The sequence below is a fragment of the Hyperoodon ampullatus genome (genome assembly GCF_949752795.1).
Source record: "Hyperoodon ampullatus genome assembly, chromosome: 6".
Taxonomy (NCBI): Eukaryota; Metazoa; Chordata; class Mammalia; order Artiodactyla; family Ziphiidae; genus Hyperoodon; species Hyperoodon ampullatus.
The window spans coordinates 1,270,142-1,289,060 of NC_136919.1; the positions used below are offsets into that span (position 1 = coordinate 1,270,142).

General features: G+C 60.8%; 1 protein-coding gene across 1 annotated transcript; it reads right to left on the reverse strand.

Annotated features, from left to right (window-relative positions):
• Positions 1–52: 52 nt before the first annotated feature.
• Positions 53–8,229, reverse strand: DIPK1B (divergent protein kinase domain 1B; the record flags this gene model as incomplete). Its single annotated transcript, XM_079706634.1, has 5 exons — positions 53–1,173; positions 1,605–1,781; positions 1,885–1,992; positions 4,500–4,634; positions 8,167–8,229. 5 exons carry the CDS (start codon positions 8,227–8,229, stop codon positions 361–363), a joined length of 1,296 nt encoding a protein of 431 aa, XP_079562760.1. The 3' UTR covers positions 53–360.
• Positions 8,230–18,919: the final 10,690 nt, after the last annotated feature.

Sequence of the window (18,919 nt, forward strand, 5' to 3'; positions counted from 1 at the left end):
CCTCCAGCAGACCGTCCAGGCTGGGCTCTGGAGTGGGCTGAGGGGACTTGGGTGCTCACGGAAAATCTTTATTTACACACGTTCTCCAAAGTAACAAAACCTTGGTCTAGGCAGGTCCCTTGGCCAGCCCTTGGTGCTCAGGCTCTAGGTGTTTCCCTCGTTCCAGCTGAACAGTCCTGTCTGGGAGCCTAGAAAACCCTGGAGGTGGCGGGTGCAGGCGCAGGAACTCCACGGCTGCCCGAGTTCTGGGGACCCGTAGCGTCTGGACACGAGCAGCCTCGTCCTTTGGTGGCGGAGAAAGGGAAGAGGGCCAAGGGCAGGAGTGGTTCTTGGGTCGGGGCGGGAGGGCCTGGCTGGCCATCAGGTGTACTTGGTGTTGGAGATCTCCTTCCAGAGCAGGGTCTTGAGGTGGCTGAGCACCAGCGAATGGTGCGCCTCCACCTGGCTAGCCAGCCCGCTTAGCGTGGTGCACGTGCGCAGCTGCTTGCTCAGCTCGGCGCGCAGGCCGGCAGGGGCGCCGGGCAGCAAGTAGTCCCGTAGCAGCTCGCACACCTTGGCCAGGTTGGGCTGCACCAGGTCGCCCTTGCACTGCCGCAGGAGCGTGTCGCAGGGCGCCCTGCAGTCGCGCCCGTAGGTGCAGTCCGAGCTGTGCTCGCAGTGGCGGCCCCGCAGGAAGCGGCGCACGGTGGCCTCGGGCGCCACCTGCTGCAGGTCAGCCATCCTGAAGTCGTACTTGGCTGTGTAGCCCACGTTGGCTAGCGTGGTCTCGCACATGTAGAAGGTCCCGTAGGCGCCGTGGAAGAGCTCCTCCACGAACTCCAGCAGGCCGATGGCAATCTTGGCGCGCCAGGGCCACGCGGGCCCCAGCCACTGCTGCAGGGCCCCGTGCAGGGCGGGTGGCAGCAGCGGGCGCAGCAGGGGCGGGAGCACAGCCCCGGGCCAGGAGCTGTGCGGGACCCCCTCGGTGAGGTACAGGTCCCCGCAGTAGCCCAGCAGCCGGGAGGCGTGCTCTTTCTCCTGCAGGGACAGCAGCAGCAGGAACTCGTTCCGCTGCAGCAGGGCCCACACTGACTTGGCCTCGGCCAGGGACACCCTGTGGTCCTTGTTGAAGTCAGCCATGAGCAGGACCTGTCCGGCCAGCGCAGGCAGGGAGGGCAGGTCTCCCAGGTTTGCCTGTGGTTTGGGGGCAGGAGAGAGGACGCCAGGGCGTCGGCCAGCCGGCCAGCAGGTTCTGGACCCAGCACGTCCGCCAGGCAGGGGGAGCCCCGCCTCCAGCCGGCAGGATGGAGGGGACAACCAGGGACCTGCAAGGCCCCCTCGCCACTCCTGGAAGCCCAGCTGCGTCGTCTATCCCCCAGTGCACAGAGGTGGGAGCGCTGGATGGGGCCCACTCACCTCTCATCTGCCCCTCCCCCTCCTCTCCCCAAAGATGCCCCTGGGGCGGGGCCTCAAGCCTCTGGGTGCTCCCTGAGGGAGGGTCTGCTTGGAGCTGGGGGGCTAGCCAGGCACCTGGCTGGCCTGTGTGGCCTCCACCCAGCCTGCCTCCTGCCCTGTCACACGTCCCTGGGCATGAACTTGACTGGCCCCCAGGCGGGCCAACTGACCTTGAGAAAGCTGAGGGTCATCTCCTGGAACTCCTTTATCGAGGTGCCCCGGGTGGGCTTGTCAAAGAGCCCCAGCTCCCGCCGGGGGGCCACGTCTGCCCCTGCCTTTGAGTCCAGGCTCTCCTCAATGCCACACTTGATGGTCACCTCCTTGCCCTGCCAGAGCCCGCTGTACACCTGCACAGGACCACAGGGACCCTCCGTGCAGATGTGCCCCTCTGGCTGCACCGAGGGTGTCTGAGCCCTGGGGCTGGCCCTGGCCCGACCCTGCTGGGCTTACCTGCTGGCCCGGGACAGAGGAGAGGCAGGTCCTCCACTCCACCTGGCGCAGGTTGCACAGGTCCTGGCAGATGGAGCCTGAGATGATGCCCTTGCGGTACCGGTCACACTGGGGAGAGGAGGACGCAGGACGTGGCCTGGGGAGCCCGGCGGGGGCTCATCCTGCCTGCCTGCCTGCCCGTGGCCCCGGCTTCAGCCAGATGCACAGGGAGAAGCTTTCTGCAGTAATTAGGTCAGGCTCCGGAGTAGCTGCCGCCCCCACTGGCCCCTTCTCGGCTCTAGACGAGGCCTTGCAGCCCCCTGAGTCCTGGGGGTCTGGGCTGACCTGAGCAGGTGAGGCCGGAGGGGGTGGAGTCAGGCCCGTCCCTGCGGGGGGTGGGGGGGAGTCATGGCATCTGGAGCGAGTGGGGGGTGAATTCCTGGATGCCCATCACCGTTGCCGTGGTGCCCAGGCCCTTGGTGGAGAGGGCCTGGAGGAAGGAGAGGGAAGGGAGGTGCAGAGAGTGTGCTGAGGGGTGGGAGGCGCCAGAGGCCCTGGACTCACCTATGGGAGCCAGGGAGGAGGCCACGACAGCCGTTCATCCAGAGGAAAACCAAGAGACCACACACTGTCATTCTGCCACCTTGGAGGGAGGCCCTCCACCACAGGGGTCTGTTCTGACCCCTGAAAAGCCCCAGGGCCACAGGGCCCTTGTGGGGTGGTCTGCCAGAGAGCCTGGGCGGCAGGGCTGGGCCAGGGCCAGGGAAGGGACCTGTCAGCCACACCGCCCACCAGTGTGGGGAGGGGCTTCCTCGGAAGCTGAGGTGGGCAGTGTGTCCATCAGCCTCAGGGCTCCTGCGACCCATCAGACATCTCCCCTCCCAGCCTGTTTACTGTGTGCAGACTGGGTGGTGGTGGGGACCCAGCCGAGCACCCAGAGGTCCATGGGCACCAGGTCCGCGGCCCCTGGTCCTGCCTTCCCCACACACACACTGGGTGGCCTTGGACGAGCTGTGGAATATCTCGGAGACGGCTGATACCCCCATGAGGCGGGCAGGTCTCCCCTGGAAAGGAGAGGGTGTCCCCATGGCCCCAGGGACAGGCCTCAGGAGAGCTGGGCCCAGCAGCCAGGGCACTCTGGGGAAACAGAAGCTGCAGCTCCTCTGTCTGGGAGGGGCAGGCTCCTCCTCTGCATGCTGGGGCGCTGCTCGGGGCACACAGGAGGTACTCAGAAAACACCCGCCAGCTCTGAGCGTCTGCTCACTGCATGCCACTGGCCAGACCCCATCTCATGCCTCCTTCCAGGTCTTGCTGCCCGCAAAGGCCCCTCCACCCACTGCCAGCACCAGGCGGCCCGGGCTCATCCCAGACCTCCCGCCCCACTCCCTGGCCCGAGGGGTCCCCAGAGCAGGGCCTTTTCCCGCCCGCACCCAGAGGCCGGGCTCCATCCCCACACACACCTGCCCCTGGGTCTCCCCAGCCACCCCGACTGTGAAGGCAGAGCCATGTGTCCAGCACCCAGCTCCGGCCAGGCCCCTGGAGGCCCCCAGTGAGCCTTTCTGGAATAAATGAGCTTGCCCGAGAATGGCCGGGAGGCCCGAGGCCTTCTCCTCTGAGCTGGGACTGCGCCCTCGGTACCTGGTGGCAGCCCCGCCCCCAGGAGGCCTGAGCCAACCATCAGTGGGCTCCTTACAAGTCCCTACGCATGGGCATGGGCTCTCCCGCTCTGGACCCCCGTGCCCCTCCCACCGCCACCTCTGGACCGCCACCTCTGGATGTTCCCAAGTGTGGCCCCCCTGGGACCTTGCCCAAAACAGGCCTGCTGAGCCCTTCCAGGGCGCCACACAGCAGAGGAGGGGAAATTCCAGGCCCCTGGCTGGTGCGAGGCCAATGGAGACGGGTTCAAGGCCAGCCATCTCCTACGGCTCCCCCTTCGAGACCCCAGGAGCTCTGCTGGGGCAGGGCAGGTCCGTCCCCAAGTGGCATGGAGGCCTCAGAACCCTGGTCGGCTCACCAAGGGCTCCAACCTGCCCGGGGAGGCCAGGCAGGGTGGCTGGGGGGGTCAGAGTCAGGTTTGCCAGGGCCCCTTCGGCCGGCGTCACCTCGCCTTCCAGCCAGTCACAGCATCAGCAGGAGCGGTGAGCCACCCTGTGTGCACGCTCGTGGGCGCACAAGTGCTGGCGTGGACAAGCACACACAGGCTCACGCGCCCTCACGTACACGTGCACGGCCTTGCTGTAGACACCACGGTGGCGACTTAGCACTGTCTCCTGTCTGAGGCCCCGAAGACCACACCCCACAGCCTCCTTTGCTGGACTCCTGGCCCTAGGAGGGGCCCTCAAGGCCACCAGTGCCTGCCTGTCCCCGTCTGGGCTAAAATGTCTCCCTCCTGGACACCTCTACAGCTGGCTCTGTCCATCTGTCTGTCCCCAGCCGCCCGCATCTGCGCAGCCTCCCCTTGGCCTCTGCATTCCTCTCTGGCCTCCCCCATGGCCCGCCAGGGGCAGCTCTGCAGTCGACACGGTCAGATGTGTCTTAAAACCCGCTGAGCCGGTGCCTCTGAGCCACATCTCTAAGCTGCCACGGCAGGAGCACTGGCCCAGGAGCCCACAGGCCTGGCCCGAGGTGACACTTACGATGACCACCTGGCAGATGTGCCCGCGGCAGAGCTCAGCGTAGGACGAGTAGTGCACGTAGGCCAGCCAGCTGCCCGCGAAGATGCCCAGCCAGACCAGGAAGACATACTTGACCCTGAGGCCTGGGAGCCGGCCCTGCGGGGGAGGGGGCCATGAGGAAGTGCCGCATTTGGGGTGCTGACCCCATGTCCCGGACCCCAGCCTTCCCGAGGGGTGCCCCCCCTCCGGGGGCCAGCACCTGTCCAGCCCAACGTCTCCCTTCCCCTCTGCCTACCCACTGTGGGTGGGGCCGGGGCCTGGTGTCTCCCAGACCTTTAAATCTCACGGGCAGGTAAAAATAAATTCCAAAATGAGGGAGATATGGGGTAGACGCTCTTTATTTTGCTGAATAAAGAGATTTTGAACAATTTTCCCTCCTGTCCTGCCCGCATTTCATAGTGACATGTAACCTCTGCACAAGGTCAGGCTGGAAGAGCACCCCCACCCCCGCGCACTGTCCCCCTGGGTGGTGGAGATTTCGGGCTGGACCCGGGCCAGCAGGGGGCGCGGGGTTGGAGGCACGGTCACCCCGTGAGCCTTTAAGAGACACGGCCTCACCCACCCGCGATCACAGAAGCCAAAGGGTGGATACAGCCCGCTTGTCCATTGACAGATGAATAGATACACCAAATGTGGTCCATCCACATGACGGAATATTATACAGCCACGAAAAGGCAGAGAATCCCGACCCAGGCTACAGCAGTCCCTGCCCTGGTCCCTGTGGGTCCTGTCACCCATGGGCGAGTGAGCCCCTAGGACAGGAGGACATCATGTCCAGTGAAATGAGCCAGACATGAGACAGATCCTGGGATTCCACCCATGCGAGGGCCTCGAGGAGTCAGATCCACAGAGACAGGAAGGGTTGGGGGGGCCAGGGGCTGGGGAGGATGGGGAGTGCGTGTTTAAAGGGGACGGAGTTTGAGTTTGGGAAGATGATGAGACGGGCTCTAGAGACGGTGACGGCCGCACAACAGTGCAAATGTGCTTAGTGCCCCTGAACCGTGCACTTAAACGTGGTTAAGATGCTAAATTTATGTGGTGTATAATTTACCACGATAAAGAACAGATAACTAAGACATGCAGCCCCTGGCCCTGCTGCCAGAGGCTCTGTCCCAGAAGTCTGGGGTGGGCCGGGAACTGCTTCTATGGAGGGCTCAGCCCCTCTGCCAGGTTTCCCCAGCTGACGGGTAGAATCACAGGGTGGGAGAGTCCCAGAGCCCTGCAGGAGCTGGGGGCACTGTCTGCCATCCAGCCCCCAAGCCGGGATTGCAGAGGCATCAACTTCCTTCCCTACCCCCACCCTGGTAATCACGGGCCTCACTGGCTGCTGCTGTCCAGGGGCGGCCAGATGATGGGATGGGGTTACCATGCGCTGACCCGTGCAAGAGCTCAGACACCTTGACCGGGCAGCTGAGCCCCAGAGAACAGGGCCCGGGCCCAGGGACCAGGAGGGCAGGAGGGCCTGGGGCTTCAGGCCAGCCTGCCCCAGAGGAGAACCACTGCCAGCACTGGTCACGCACCCTGCCACCCGCGGGCCAGGGAGCGGCTCCAGTCCTGGTTAGTCCTGGATCCTAGTCACCTGGGGGCTGAGGCCGAGAAATGGGGCCAACGGGTCCCCACTGAGGACAGGGCAGGGGCCTGCAGGCCCAGCCCAGGCATCTGTGCTCATTTTTACGGTTCTTCCAGGAGAGGCGGGGTCCTCACCTCCTGCTTCCCTAGCACCGACTCACACGGCTGGCCAGCCGGGGAGGTGCCGCAGCAGGAGGGCCTCTGAGAGCTCCAGGGGCAGGCTCGGAGCCTCAGAGGCCTCGGGTGGCCCTGGGGCCGAGTGAGAGGGCTGGGTCTCAGGCCCACTAGTCCCTGCCACTGCATCTGTTTCCGCCAGTTTTGTTCAAAGGGAAAAACAGGAAAGCAGAGGAACAGTGGGTGGGGGGCCGGGGAGCTGGGGATGTTGTCTGGCAGTATGAGGTCAGAGGACTTCCAGCCACTGGTGGACCACGCCCCGAGGTGGAGGTGGGCAGGGCCTCTGGGGGGCCAGCGCTGGGAGTCCTGGGGGGATGGCCAGGATGAGGGCAGGCTGTAGCCTGCACTGGACCCAGGGGCTGCCCTGGGCCTGACCCAGGCTTCCCAGACTGACTGCAGGGCCCACCCTGGACACTGCCCACTGTCCCGCCAGACGCCCTCCAGCTCAGGCCTTCAGGTGGCGGCCCAGCTCCCAGGACACCGTCCGCACTTGGCTAGCTGTGACCGACCCCCAGGCCCTTATCTTAGGCGGGCACCTCCTCCAGAAGTAGTCCCTGCCCTGGCTCCTGTGGGTCCTCTCACCCATGGGCGAGTGAGCCCCTAGGACAGGGAGTGTCCTGCTCCTCATTGGGTCCTGTGCAGCTGCTCACCCACCGTGGCCTGCCCGGCTCCTCGTGGAGCCGCTTGGGGGCGCCACTCGGGGGACAGTAACAGCACAGTGATCGGCAGCCTTGGGGCCAGTGACCCACATGCGCCACGACCTCCAACCCTCACTGCCAACCCAGGAGTGTGCTTCACAGGCAGGGAAACTGAGGCTCAGGGTGTGTCCTGACATTACCGGGGGTCCTGGGCTCAAACCACTGGGAACCCACCAGAACCCCTCTCCTGTCCATGCCCATCTGCCGTTCCCGGGCTGAGCTCAGAGGCCTGACACCCAGGGTCCGGGACCCGCGACTCTGGCCTCCCCTGCGGCAGCTCGGTCAAGGCCTTTCTCGCAGGACGGGGGCTGCTGCACCCCCTGCCTCCCAGCATAGGGGTGGACACAGACCCTCAGCTCCCACCTTGCCCAGCGCTGGGTGGGGACCACCACGAACCCAAGGCCCCAGGCGGGCAGGGAGGCTTCTGGCACAGACGAGCACCGGGTTACCTGGCTCTCACCCTTCTCCCCAGAGGGGAACACCGTGGCCTGGGCTCTGATCAGGGCTGTCTCCTTCTGCCCAGGGGCTGGGGTCCTGGAGGGCACTGAGGTTGTAGGTGTGGCCTGGATGATTTGAGACTCTGATGTGGGCCTGGCTCAGATCACCCAAAGCAGAGGTGACAGGGTTCCTGACAGCTGGCACCCGAGGCAGCCTGGGCCTCCCCTGCAGATGGCAGGGTCCTGAGAGGGACAGTGATTCGTCCAAGGTCACTGTGGGGTCAGGGCACACTCCTAATCTCGGGCTGGCTGGGGGATGGCCCAGGGGGAGGGTAGTCCTTCTTAGGGTGGTTCTATGGGTCCCAAGTTTTCCATCACAGAAAAACAAACCTGGTCTTTTAAGTAGAGGGAAGTGGAGCGGACTTGGTGTGGCTTCCGGGCCTGCGGGAGCAGGTCCAGCCCGCGGCGGGGTGGGGCCTCCTTCAGCCCCAGAGGCAGGGGTGCCACCCTGCAGCATCCGCGGGGCCCTGCCGCTCCGCTCACCGCATGGACAACCCTCACCCCAGTCCCCAGTCCCCTCCCTGCCCCCAGCCTCCCCGGGGGCCACGCACCGCAGCGCTCATCGGCCTTGAGTCCCGAACCCGCCCCAGGCCCTAGGCTGGACGCCGCGCGCCCCCGCCGAGGCCCGGGCCCCACAGCGGGCGGGGCGGGGGCGGGAGCCGGCCGGGGCCGGGGCGGGGGCGCGCCTACCTGCAGGCCCTTGGAGAAGGGGCAGAAGAGCACCAGGTGCGCCAGGCGCCGCAGCCGCCGCATGGTGGGCGCGGGCCGTGCACCGGCCCGGCTCGGCTCGGCTCGGCCTCAGCCCCGCGGGCCGGCCCGCAACGGCCGCCGCGCCTCCTCCCCGCCCCGCGTCCGCGCCGGAGCGCTCGCCTCTGACGGCCGGGCGGGCGCGCGCGGAGGGGAGGCGCGGGGAGGGGGCGCGGCGGGGACGCGCGCTGGGTGGGGGCAGGGAGCAGAAGGCGGGAGAGGGCGCGTGGCCGCGAGGGTGGCGGTGCGGGGGCGCGCGGCGGGGAGGAGGGAGGGAGGAAGGGAGGGAGGAAGGGAAGGAGGAGGGGAGGGGGAGGGGAGGGGGAGGGGGGGAGGGAGGGCCGCGGTGCTGGTGGGAGGTGACCGCGGCCCCGCCTCCAGCCCACCGCCCCCCTCCCCGCGCACCGCCCTGGAGAGAAAGGGGAGGGCGCCGAGGCCCCGCCCACCCGCGCCCCCAGCCCGCACCCTTGAGCGGCGGGGTCGTCACAGGCGGGGCCGTCGTCACGGGAGGGGACTGTCACGGGCGGGGCTGTTGCGCGCGCCCCTGCAGAGAAGAGACGGGTGGTGGAGCCGGGCGGCCTGAGGAGGTCCCACGGGTCAGGGTCGGTCGCGCGGGGCGCGGGAGGGGCGGTGAGCCCAGGGACCGGGGCGTGTCGCGGCTAGGTCCCTAGTGGGGTCCGGCGCCAACCACCTGGCCCGGCGGGGCCGTGGACACTGCGGCAGCGTTTGCCTCTTTCTCCCACTGTTTAAAGAAATACAGGCAAATGCGCCCTTTCACTGTGCATCTCTGCCGGTGTTTACACAGACAGCCCTGTGGGCACCACCGCTTTCAGGCTACAGAACAGTTCCACCCCCGACAGACCCCGGGGCCCCTCTTCCTTCCAGCCCTCCCGTGGCCCAGCCCTGGGGAGCTCGGGCTCTTCCCCTGCACATCCCATAAATGGACTAAAGCAACCCCAGCCTTCAGGTCTGGCCTCTGTCATTAGGCAGAGGGCCCTGGAAATTCAGCACCCCCTCTTTGCCATGGTGACTCCCGGCACCAGGCACCAGCTTGATTAGCCAGTCACCTCCTGAAGGCCCTCGGAGTTGGTTCTGGCTTTGGGGGATCAGGAGCAGAGCTGCCATCAAGTCTGCATTCGAGTTTCTGTGTGAAGGAAATTCATTTTCACTGGAGTGATACAGAGCAGGGATGCCGAGTGGTGTGGCCAGGGTAGGTTTAACTTCCTCCAGAGCTGCCAGGACGCTTTCGAGCTGCACGTTGACATCCCACTGCAGGGTATGGGAGTTCTGGTTGCACCACATCTTCAGCAGCACTTGGTATTGTCCGTTTTTAAATTCTGGGCATTTGGGACTTCCCTGGTGGTCCTGTGGTTAAGACTTCACCTTCCAATGTAGGGGGTACGGGTTTGATCCCTGGTCGGGGAGATAAGATCCCACAATGCCTCGCAGTCAAAAAACCAAAGCATAAAGCAGAAGCAATATTGTAACAAGTTCAACAAAGATTTTAAAAACGGTCCACATTAAAAAAAAAAATTTAAAAAAAATTCTGGCCATTCTACTGAGTGTGCAATGGTGTTTCTTTGTGGTTGTTATTTGCATTTCCTTAACAACTAACGATGTTGAATATTTTTTATGTACTTAGTTGCGACCTGTATATAATCTTTGGCAGAGTCTATTCAAAAATTTTGCACATTTTTTTATTGTTTCCTTGTTGTTGAGTTTTGACAATTGTTTTATATCTTCTGGAAACCAGTGCATTATCAAATATGTGATTCGCAAAGATTTTCTCCCAGTCTATGGCTTGTCTTTTCATTTTCTTAACAGTGCTTTTCAAAGAGCACAAGTTCTTAATTTTGGTGAGGTCCAATTTGTCCATTTTTTCCTTTTTTTCGTTTGCACGTGTCAAGTCTAAGAAACCTTATCTTTGCTTAACCCAACCCAGGGGCACAAAGATTTCCTTCTTTGTTTTTCTTCTAGAAGTTTTACAGTATTAGGCTTTACACTTGGGTCAGTGATTCAATTTGAGCTAATTTTTGTACATCGTGCAAGGTATGGGTCAAGGCGGTGTTTTGTTTTGGGGTTTGGGGGTTTTTGTTTGTGGGGTTTTTTGCATGGATATCCAATCGTTCCAGCACATTTGTTGAAAAGATGAGCCCTGGGATGGTTTTGTAGGGGAGTGCCTCCAACGAGACACTGCCCTGCAAGCAGTTTCCCCAGCTCCCAGATAGTGGTTTTCCAGCAAGTTCCGGAGGGCAGATTTCCTGCAATTCTGCCAACACCACAGTGACTTCTCTGCTGTCCCGAGAGCCACAGCTGAGCTCTGCCAACAAGATCTCTGCCCGGGCGCAGGGGTTCCAGCTCAGCCCTACAGGTTACTTCTTTTTTTGGCTGTGCTGCGCGGCTTGTGGGATCTTAATTCCCTGACCGGGGATCCAACCCGGGCCCTCGGCAGTGAAAGCGTGGAGTCCTAACCACTGGACCACCAGGGAATTCCCTACAGTTTACTTCTTGTGTCTGTTCTTCACTCCAGTCTTCCGTTACAGTTAGTAATTCTTGTAGCAAACTTTCCCGGTTGAGATTGCCATGTGGCTTCTGTCTCCTGATGGGACCCCAACTGACACAGGTCCGGTGCAAAAGGGACATGGGCATTTTTATTTTTATCTATTTTTTTGGCCACCCTGCACGGCTTGCAGGATCCTAATTCCCCAACCAGGGCTTGAACCCGGGCCCTTGGCAGTGAAAGCACAGAGTCCTAACCACTGGACTACCAGGGAATTCCTGACATGGACATTTTTATAAAACTTATGGAGACCCACTACACCCCACACTTTGGACCACATGGACCACCCGTGGGCACCCAATGTCCTCAACCAAATGATTGTTATACTCGGATTGATGGCCAGGATGGTCCCATAAGAGAGTCCAGGTGGCTGGACCAGAATTAAGTTTGCATCCCCTCGATCCCCTTGTGGACCCTTCAGGCTGGCCAAAGGGTCCCCTTAGGAGAAGGGAGAAGCATCTGCACAGGAGGGTTGGGGTAGAATCCTGATTATCTCCAAAGGATCTGCATAACCCCACCCCCACCCTTTCATGCTGGTCATTGCCAAGGTGACCAAACAGAGGTGCTCCTCTCTGGGGACAGCCACATTCAGTGACCAAGCTGCCTGGCTAAGGTGTGTGGGCCAGGAGGAGGGGATGGTGGTAGAGTCAGGAATCTCCTAAGCGAACTTTGGAGAGGCCATTCCAATGCTCTGTGACACCAGCGGCTGTGGGCACTGGGAAGCAGGGAAGGGCCTCTGGCACCTTGACTGCCAGCCCACTGTGGGGCGGCTTTTGTGATGAAGAAGCACCATATCAGGCTGCAAATGAAGCCAAACACACGACACTGCTCAGAGCCATGTCTCGCCTTCTCTGTCTTTGTGTCCTCACATGACCTTCAGAGACCCTATTTCCAAATAGGCCACATTCTGAAGTTCTGGGTGTAGCTTTGCGCAGTGGCAGTATCGTAGCCAGTGAGGTTTATCCGAGGCGCGATTATTGCTAATTGGAGTTCCGGGTGACCATGAACCCGGGTGGGGGGGGGGGGGGGGAGCGGGCCACTATCCAACCCAATACACAGACCAAACAGATATATCATTGGAAACGGCCCAAGAGTCAGTGAAAATATAACACGTTTTATCAAGGGACCCCAAAATAGAAATGGCTTAATCAGGAGAGAAGTGTATTTCTCTTTCATGTAGCACTCTGAGTGTAAGCGTCCGAGGGCTGATATGGAGACTGCACTTTCTCAGGGACTTCCTCAACACCTGGGTTCTGTCTGGCAGTCCAGAATGGCTGCTCCAGCTCCAAACATCACCTCCACACTCCAGCAAGGAGGAAGAGCAAAAGGGACGTGAAGAGCATGACTTTCCCTTTAAAGACAAGACCTAGAAAAGCATACCTCTTCTGCTCACATCCCATTGGCCAGAGATTAGTCATATGACCTTTCTTGCTGCAAAGCCTGCAGGGAAATGTAGTCTTTTTTTTCTCCTGGGCAGCCGCATGTTCAACTAAACTCCAGGTTTTTCTAGTGGGCACAAGTATGTCACGGGGAAAATGGAGAAATGGAGACTTGAGCCCTGGGCACATTGCCCTTCCAGACATAGCTCATCCCACTGCGCAGGCCCCGCTGACCTAGGACTGAGGTCAGGGGTCACGCAGTTCCCTTCAGACAGGTGTTTTGGGAGGTGTGGATGCCTTCAGGCTCAGGCCAGCCCTGGGGAATGTGATGTCTGCCTTAAGACCCAAAGGATGGGGGCAGGGGGAGGGAAGGGGAGGATGGAGTCCAGGCAGAGGGACAGAACCTGCAGAGGCCCAGAGACAGTGGACTGTGGGCAGACATGGAACCTGCACTTTGCACGGTGGATGTTGGCACACTCAGGTGACGCAGCAGCAGGGCTGTGAGTCCCTCGTGCCTCTCTCTGCACTTATGCTTCGCTCTTCCGACTAGTCGGGTGTCTGAGGGTCCTGGGGGTCTCAATCCGACGTGTGTTGCCCCGTTCTCTCACTCGCGCTGCGTCTCCACCACATGCTTGTCAGTCTGATCTTGAACTCATGTTTGCTTGACCTTAACCCATGGGAATCACGTAGCTCTAAATCCAGGGTGCTGGGAGGGATGGCGCCTGTGTGGGTGGGGGCCCCGCAGAGCTGGAGGTGCAGGGCTCAGGGTACAGCTGCGGGCATCTGCCCTCGGGGCCGGGGTCTCCCTGCCTGCTCACCACTCACCTGATCCACAGAGGTAGAGGTCTTGGGAGACTTCCGCTTCTCAGATCCCAGAATCCAAGTTTTTTTTTTGCAGTGGGAGGATCCCTTGGGTGTCTAGTGCACTGCCTGCAGTGAGCTGAATAGTTGCCCCCAGAAGAGATGTGTTCACATCCTCACCCCTGGACCCTGTGAATGGGGCCTTATTTCAAAAAAGGATCTTTGCAGATGTCATTAAGTTAAGATCTCGAGAAGAGGAGACCACCCTGGATTACCTTGGGGGCGGGGGGCAAATCCAATGACCAGTGTCCTTATCGGAGACTCACAGAGGAGAGCCAGGCACAGGGGAGAAGACGGGGCAGAGGCAGGAGCCGTGCTGCCCAGGCTGAGGAACAGCTGTCCAGCAGGAGCTGGGAGAGGGAAGGGCCCTCCCCTGGAGCCTCCAAAGGAAGTGCGGCCCTCCACACTGGGATTTTGGACTTCTGGGCTCCAGAACGGGGAGACTAAATTTCTGTCATTTTAAGTCACCCTTCGTGGTAATTTGTTATGGGCAGTGCTTTCAAGAACCAGAAAGTTCCGTGTCTGGAATGTGGCTTGCAGCAGGGGCCCTGGACAGATGGGGCTGGTGGGCCTGGTCCTTTGAGGCTTCCAGCTCCTGCCCCGGAGTCTGGACTGATCTTATTTTCCAGACGCTGAGGGATTCTTTTCAAAATGTCTTTTGGACTCCTTGCTCTTCTTCTTCCCAGAATATTCTCCCTGTGGATTCTTTTTTTTTCTTTTTTGGATTCTTTTCCACGCATCCAGTTGCAAAAGCATCCCGTATCAGTGATCCACTGCGGTATAACAAAGCACCTCAAACCCAGCGGCTCAGAACAGCGAGCAGTGCTGTGTGTCAGGAATCCCGGAGCGCCTCAGCCATGGGATTCTGGCCGAGGAGCTCTATGACATTGATGTCAAAACATCAGCCGGGCCTCTCGGTCCTTTGAAGACTTAAGTGGGACTGGAGGACCACATGCTGGCAGGTTGGTGCTGGCTGGAGGTCAGTTCCCGGCCATGCTGACCTCTCAACGGGGCTGCTTGAGCATCCTCACAACATGGTGGCCAGCGATCTGAGCTCCAGGCCAGAGCCGTGGTCCCTGGAAGTTGCACACCAGCACTTCCCCCTATGCCGGGAGTGAGGGTCCACACAGGGAGGCTACAAGGGGATTAAACCACAGCGGGAGACCCTGAGATTAGACCCAGCGCAGAACTTTCTTAGTGTGACACCAGACAATGCAGCATATTTCCCAGAGTGTTCTCACAGGAGCCCTGAGATGGAGGACTGTTCCTCCACGCTCTACAGGTGGCCAACCTGGGTCGAGAAGATGCACAGCCCCTCAAAGCCACGCGCTGCGGTGATGGGGCCAGGATTGGAACCCATCTGCTGATTCTGGCTCAGCCTTCCCCTCCCCCCTGACACCCCTGCTGTCGCCCTCCCTCCTGTGTCCTCTCTCCCCTCTCTGTCGCTCCCTCCCTCTATCGCCCCTCCCCCCACCTCCTCCATCCCCACCCTGACCCCCTTGCTGTTTCTGGAGGGAGGCAGAGGTCACTGTCCTGTAAGGTCTTGGTCCAGGCCGAGGTCCAGCCGGCCTTGGGGAGGCAGAGAACACCATGGACTCGGCAGCACAAGGGCCTCAGGCTCCGTGGCCCGAGCCTGCACCCTCCTGACAAGCGTTCCCAGGGCTACGCGTTCTGTCAGCCAGCCCTGGGCCGGGCCCTGCTGTGTGCGTGTGTATGAGTGTGTGTGTGTGTGTTTATGTTTGTGTGTGTGTGTGTTTATGTGTGTGTGTGTGTGTGTGTGTGTGCAGGCTCACAGGTGCCTGCCCGCCCAGCCCTGGGCTGGGATGAGGAATCCAGCAGTGATCAGGGCCGGACAGAGACAGACTCGGCCCCGGCTGCGGGGGCCTCAGGGTCAGTGGAGAGCCTGACACTGCTGGGCGAATGGAATGGGGGTCCCACGGGGAAGCCCAGCATTAAGGGGGCCTGAGTGACCGGCAGATCAGGAGGGCCTCTGTGAGAGGGTCTTTTGGGCTGGGACCCACCCAAAGGGGCCTGCTGTGGAGGGGAGGGGGCGTGCGTGGAACTCCCGGCAAGGGAGCGGCATTGGAAAAGGCTCTGAGGCAGGAAGGAGCAGATGCATTCCGGGGGCTGACAAGAGACTGTGAGGGGGTGCTGAGGGTGGGCTCACCAGGAAAGACAGTCTGCTGCCCAGAAGGGAGCGAGGGAAGCAGGTAGGAGGCTGGATCCCCTGGGACTGAGGCCCCGCGTTCTCACGGTTAGCTAGCGCTGCCCAGGGACAGGGGACGGCGGAGTCTCTTCCTCAGCCACCCCCTGGGGTGGGGGCGGTCCATGCAGTGTTACCGTGGAAAGCAGCAGGTTACAAGCCTTTGACCCAGAAATGTCACCTGCTGGAACCCATCCTAAGTTAATCATTAAGGAAAGGGACACAGATTTCGCGGGTCACTCAACCAGCCTTGTTAAGAGAAAGTTCAGAACACCCTAAACGCCCCCCGTCGAGCGGTGACTGGTTACATAAATGAAGGTCTGTTCAGGCAACACAGTATCGTGCAAACTTTATAACAGAGCTACAGCCCTGGGCCCTCAAACACTGGACGCTTCTCAAGAGATGCACGTTCTCCAGGGCCCGGGGGCCTGCCCCACACCCACAGGGAGGCCACAGCCTGCTTCAATGGCTTCAAAAGTCCACGATTTGGGGGAGAAACCAGTCTTTCTGATGCCAAAAGGAAGCTTATTTTTATGATGACGTTTAGACAACTTCTTTTACGTGTCATCCAAGTGAAAAAACAACGTTTAAAAACTTCACTTGTAATTTGTGGATCCCCAAGAATATAGCTGAGGACTGTAATTCTGCTGAGAAAAGCAGAGCAAAGAAAAGTAGGGGGAGTGTTACCCCATTTGTGGGAACTACACACAGGTATGCAGGTGTATATTGATGGGTGCGTATAAAAAAAATCCTAAAATCTGGAAAGCCACACACTTAGATGCTACAGTGATAACAGTGGTTAGATGTTGAGGGTATGGGTGACTTTTGTTTATTCTTGCCCACCTGTATCTTTTTTACTGAGGTGAAATTCATGTAACATAAAATTAACCATTTTAAGTTGCAGAATTCAGCGGCATTTAGCACACTCACGATGTTGTGCGATCAGCACCTCTATCTAATCCCAGAATATTTTCGTCCCCCCAGAAGGAAATCCCCTGACCTCATACGCAGTCACTCCCCATGCACCCTCCCTCCAGCCCCTGGCACCCACCAATCTGAGTTCTGCCTCTAAAGATTTTTCTGTTCTGGATATTTCATATAAGTGGAATCGTACTATATGTGCCTTTCTGTGTCTGGCTTCTTTCACTTAAAATTACCTTTCGATGTTCATCTGTGTGGTAGCACGTGTCAGAGCTTCATCCCTGCTCATGGCTGAGCAGTATCCCATTGTATGGATGGACCACGTACAATGGACTATTATTCCATTCATGAACAGAAATGTACATTCATCAGCGGGTGCACATTTACCTGTATCTTTTACAATGATCGTCTAAGACCTCCCGGGAGAAGGTATGAGTCAGCGGCAGGGGCCGTGTCCCCGCTTTCTCTCCCAATCCCTTCCCCTCTCCTGTCCTGCTTCCCTCTCTCCTCCACCCCCGATCTGCTTTTGGGCTTCAGCCCACCTGACAGTCCGGATCTGCAAGAGGTAAAGTTAGGACTGTTGTCAACACAGATCATGAAAACGGCTCGTGTTCCACTCCGGGCTCTCTCAGATCTACGAGACTTGAAGACACCCAGCAGTGCCACTCCAGTCGCAGAAGGACAAATGTCATGGCCCTAAGAAAGGGGAGCTGTGCACGTGTGTAGGTGCGTGTGCAAACATGCAGGGACTGTTCACGCACATCGAGGGTCTGGAGAAGGCGTCAGCCAGCCCCGCCGTGGGACGCCAGCTCCATCCGGTCTCCAAAGGGCAAAGAGGGCTGGGGTGGACTCCCGGTGTGGGCATCTTGGCCTGGCTCTGTGCAGTGTTCCTCTAAGAGAAACACGGAGGGGAAGCTTGCCCAACTTCTGTTCTGTGAGACAGGGCCCAGTGGGCACAGGAAGGGAAGAGTTTACCTAGAGGCAGCTCTGCGGGACGACCACAGCAGATCAGAACCCACAAGCCATGCCCTGGGGGGCGAGGCCTCTCCCTTGAGGCTGCCCTGCGGGGCTCAGTCTTCTGAAGGCAGGTTCTCCCCAGAGGGGTGCTGCATGTGGGCAGCACCCTGCGGGACCCCTGTGACCTTCAAGACGGGCTCCTGTGCTGCTGTGGTCTCACTGGGCCAGGTGCTGAGCGCCGGCCAGGCCTCTCTACACTCTGTCTCGCCAGCCAGGCCATTTTCCCTGGGCGGGCCTGAGCTTCTGCCCAGGCATTAAGAGGGTGGTGTGAAAACAGATCCACCTTCAGTGCTGCCTGGGCTGCCGCAGGGCAGGGACCGAGTTCTCGTGGACACTCGGGGTCAGACAGAGCCCAGGATCTGGCCCCGCACCAGCTGGGCTTGGCTGCGTCTGGCAGCACAGCGCGGTGGGAGGACTCCGCGTGTGCCCTGGGGAGGCCCTGGCCAGGGTGGACCCCGCACATATCCCTCCCATCTGGGGCGGCGGTGCCCCACGGACCCCGCGCGGCCCGTTCACCAGGGCGCCCAAGGCACCTGGAGCCAGCCAGCCAGCACTCCACAGCGGCCACTGCCTTCGGTGGGGATTCTATTCAGACAGCAGGGGCATCAGCCCCAACAGAGCAGGCGGGGCCTCCCCGGATGCTGGCCTTAGAGGGATTTTGGGGGCTGAGGCAGGTGTGGGGGACCCCAGGGACAGGCAGAGGTGAGCAGATCTGCCCGGGAGCCCCTGCCCCCTCACGGCGCCCGTCCGCGTAGGGGTCGTGGCTGCCACATTGCTGGGTCCACCTGGAAGCAGAGCTGGTGACCAGGCCTGGGGTCTCCCACGGGTCAGGACCCCCAAGGGTAACTAGGAAAAGCCACCTGCTGGCTAGGACGGCCCGGTGCGCGGAGAGGCTGCAGGACGTCCGGGGCCGCGCACATCTGCTCATGCCCCTACACGGAGCCCGAGCAGGGCCATTGTCCGCCAGGCCCATAGCTCAGGACCCTGGGCCCACGGGCTTTTAGGGGCCCACAGAAGTGCTTTCACCTTTTTTCAGATCAGAAAGGAAACAGAAGGAAAAAAATGAACTCCTAGGGTTCCTTTTATACCAACACAGGCATAAAATAAATCTTCAATATTTTCACAGAGGAAGGAGCCCACGGAGGCCAAGTGTTGAGGACCCACCCCAGCCCCAGCGGGGAGGACCAGGGGCACTGGACCGTAGACGGAGGCCTGTCAGTGCAGAGCTAGGGAGGAAAGAAGGGAGGTGAAGGTGAGAAGGGTTAGGGAGAGAGAGGGAGGGAGAGGGAGGGAGAGATGGGGAGGACAGTCACGGAGCCAGAGCTGGGAGCCCACAGCCTTGGTGGCGGGTGGCAAGCTCTGCTGCCCCCAGCCTCCAGGGGCGCATGGCCCGGCACTGCTGCTCTGCGCCGGGCTCCGACCCTGTGCCGGGTGCACAGATGGGCGGGGTTCGGAGGAAGGGAACGGATCCCAAACGGAGTTCCAGCGGGTGGGAGGAGAGAAGTCCCCCCAAACCCTGCACAACCCCTGACACCATCTCGGCCATAGGGTGGGCGCCAGCAAGAGCCCAAGAGTGCCGGCCGTCCAGGGCCAACCACTGTGTGCATCGCCGGGGCAGCCAGCCCGGGGCCAGGTTGACTCTCAGGGGGTTGTGCCCCGCTGGGGAGCGCAGGGGACCGGGAAGGGGGAGCGGGGCTGGGGGGCGGTGGGCCCCGGAATCCGGAGCTCCTCCTTCCGTTCCTCCACCCTGCGGCC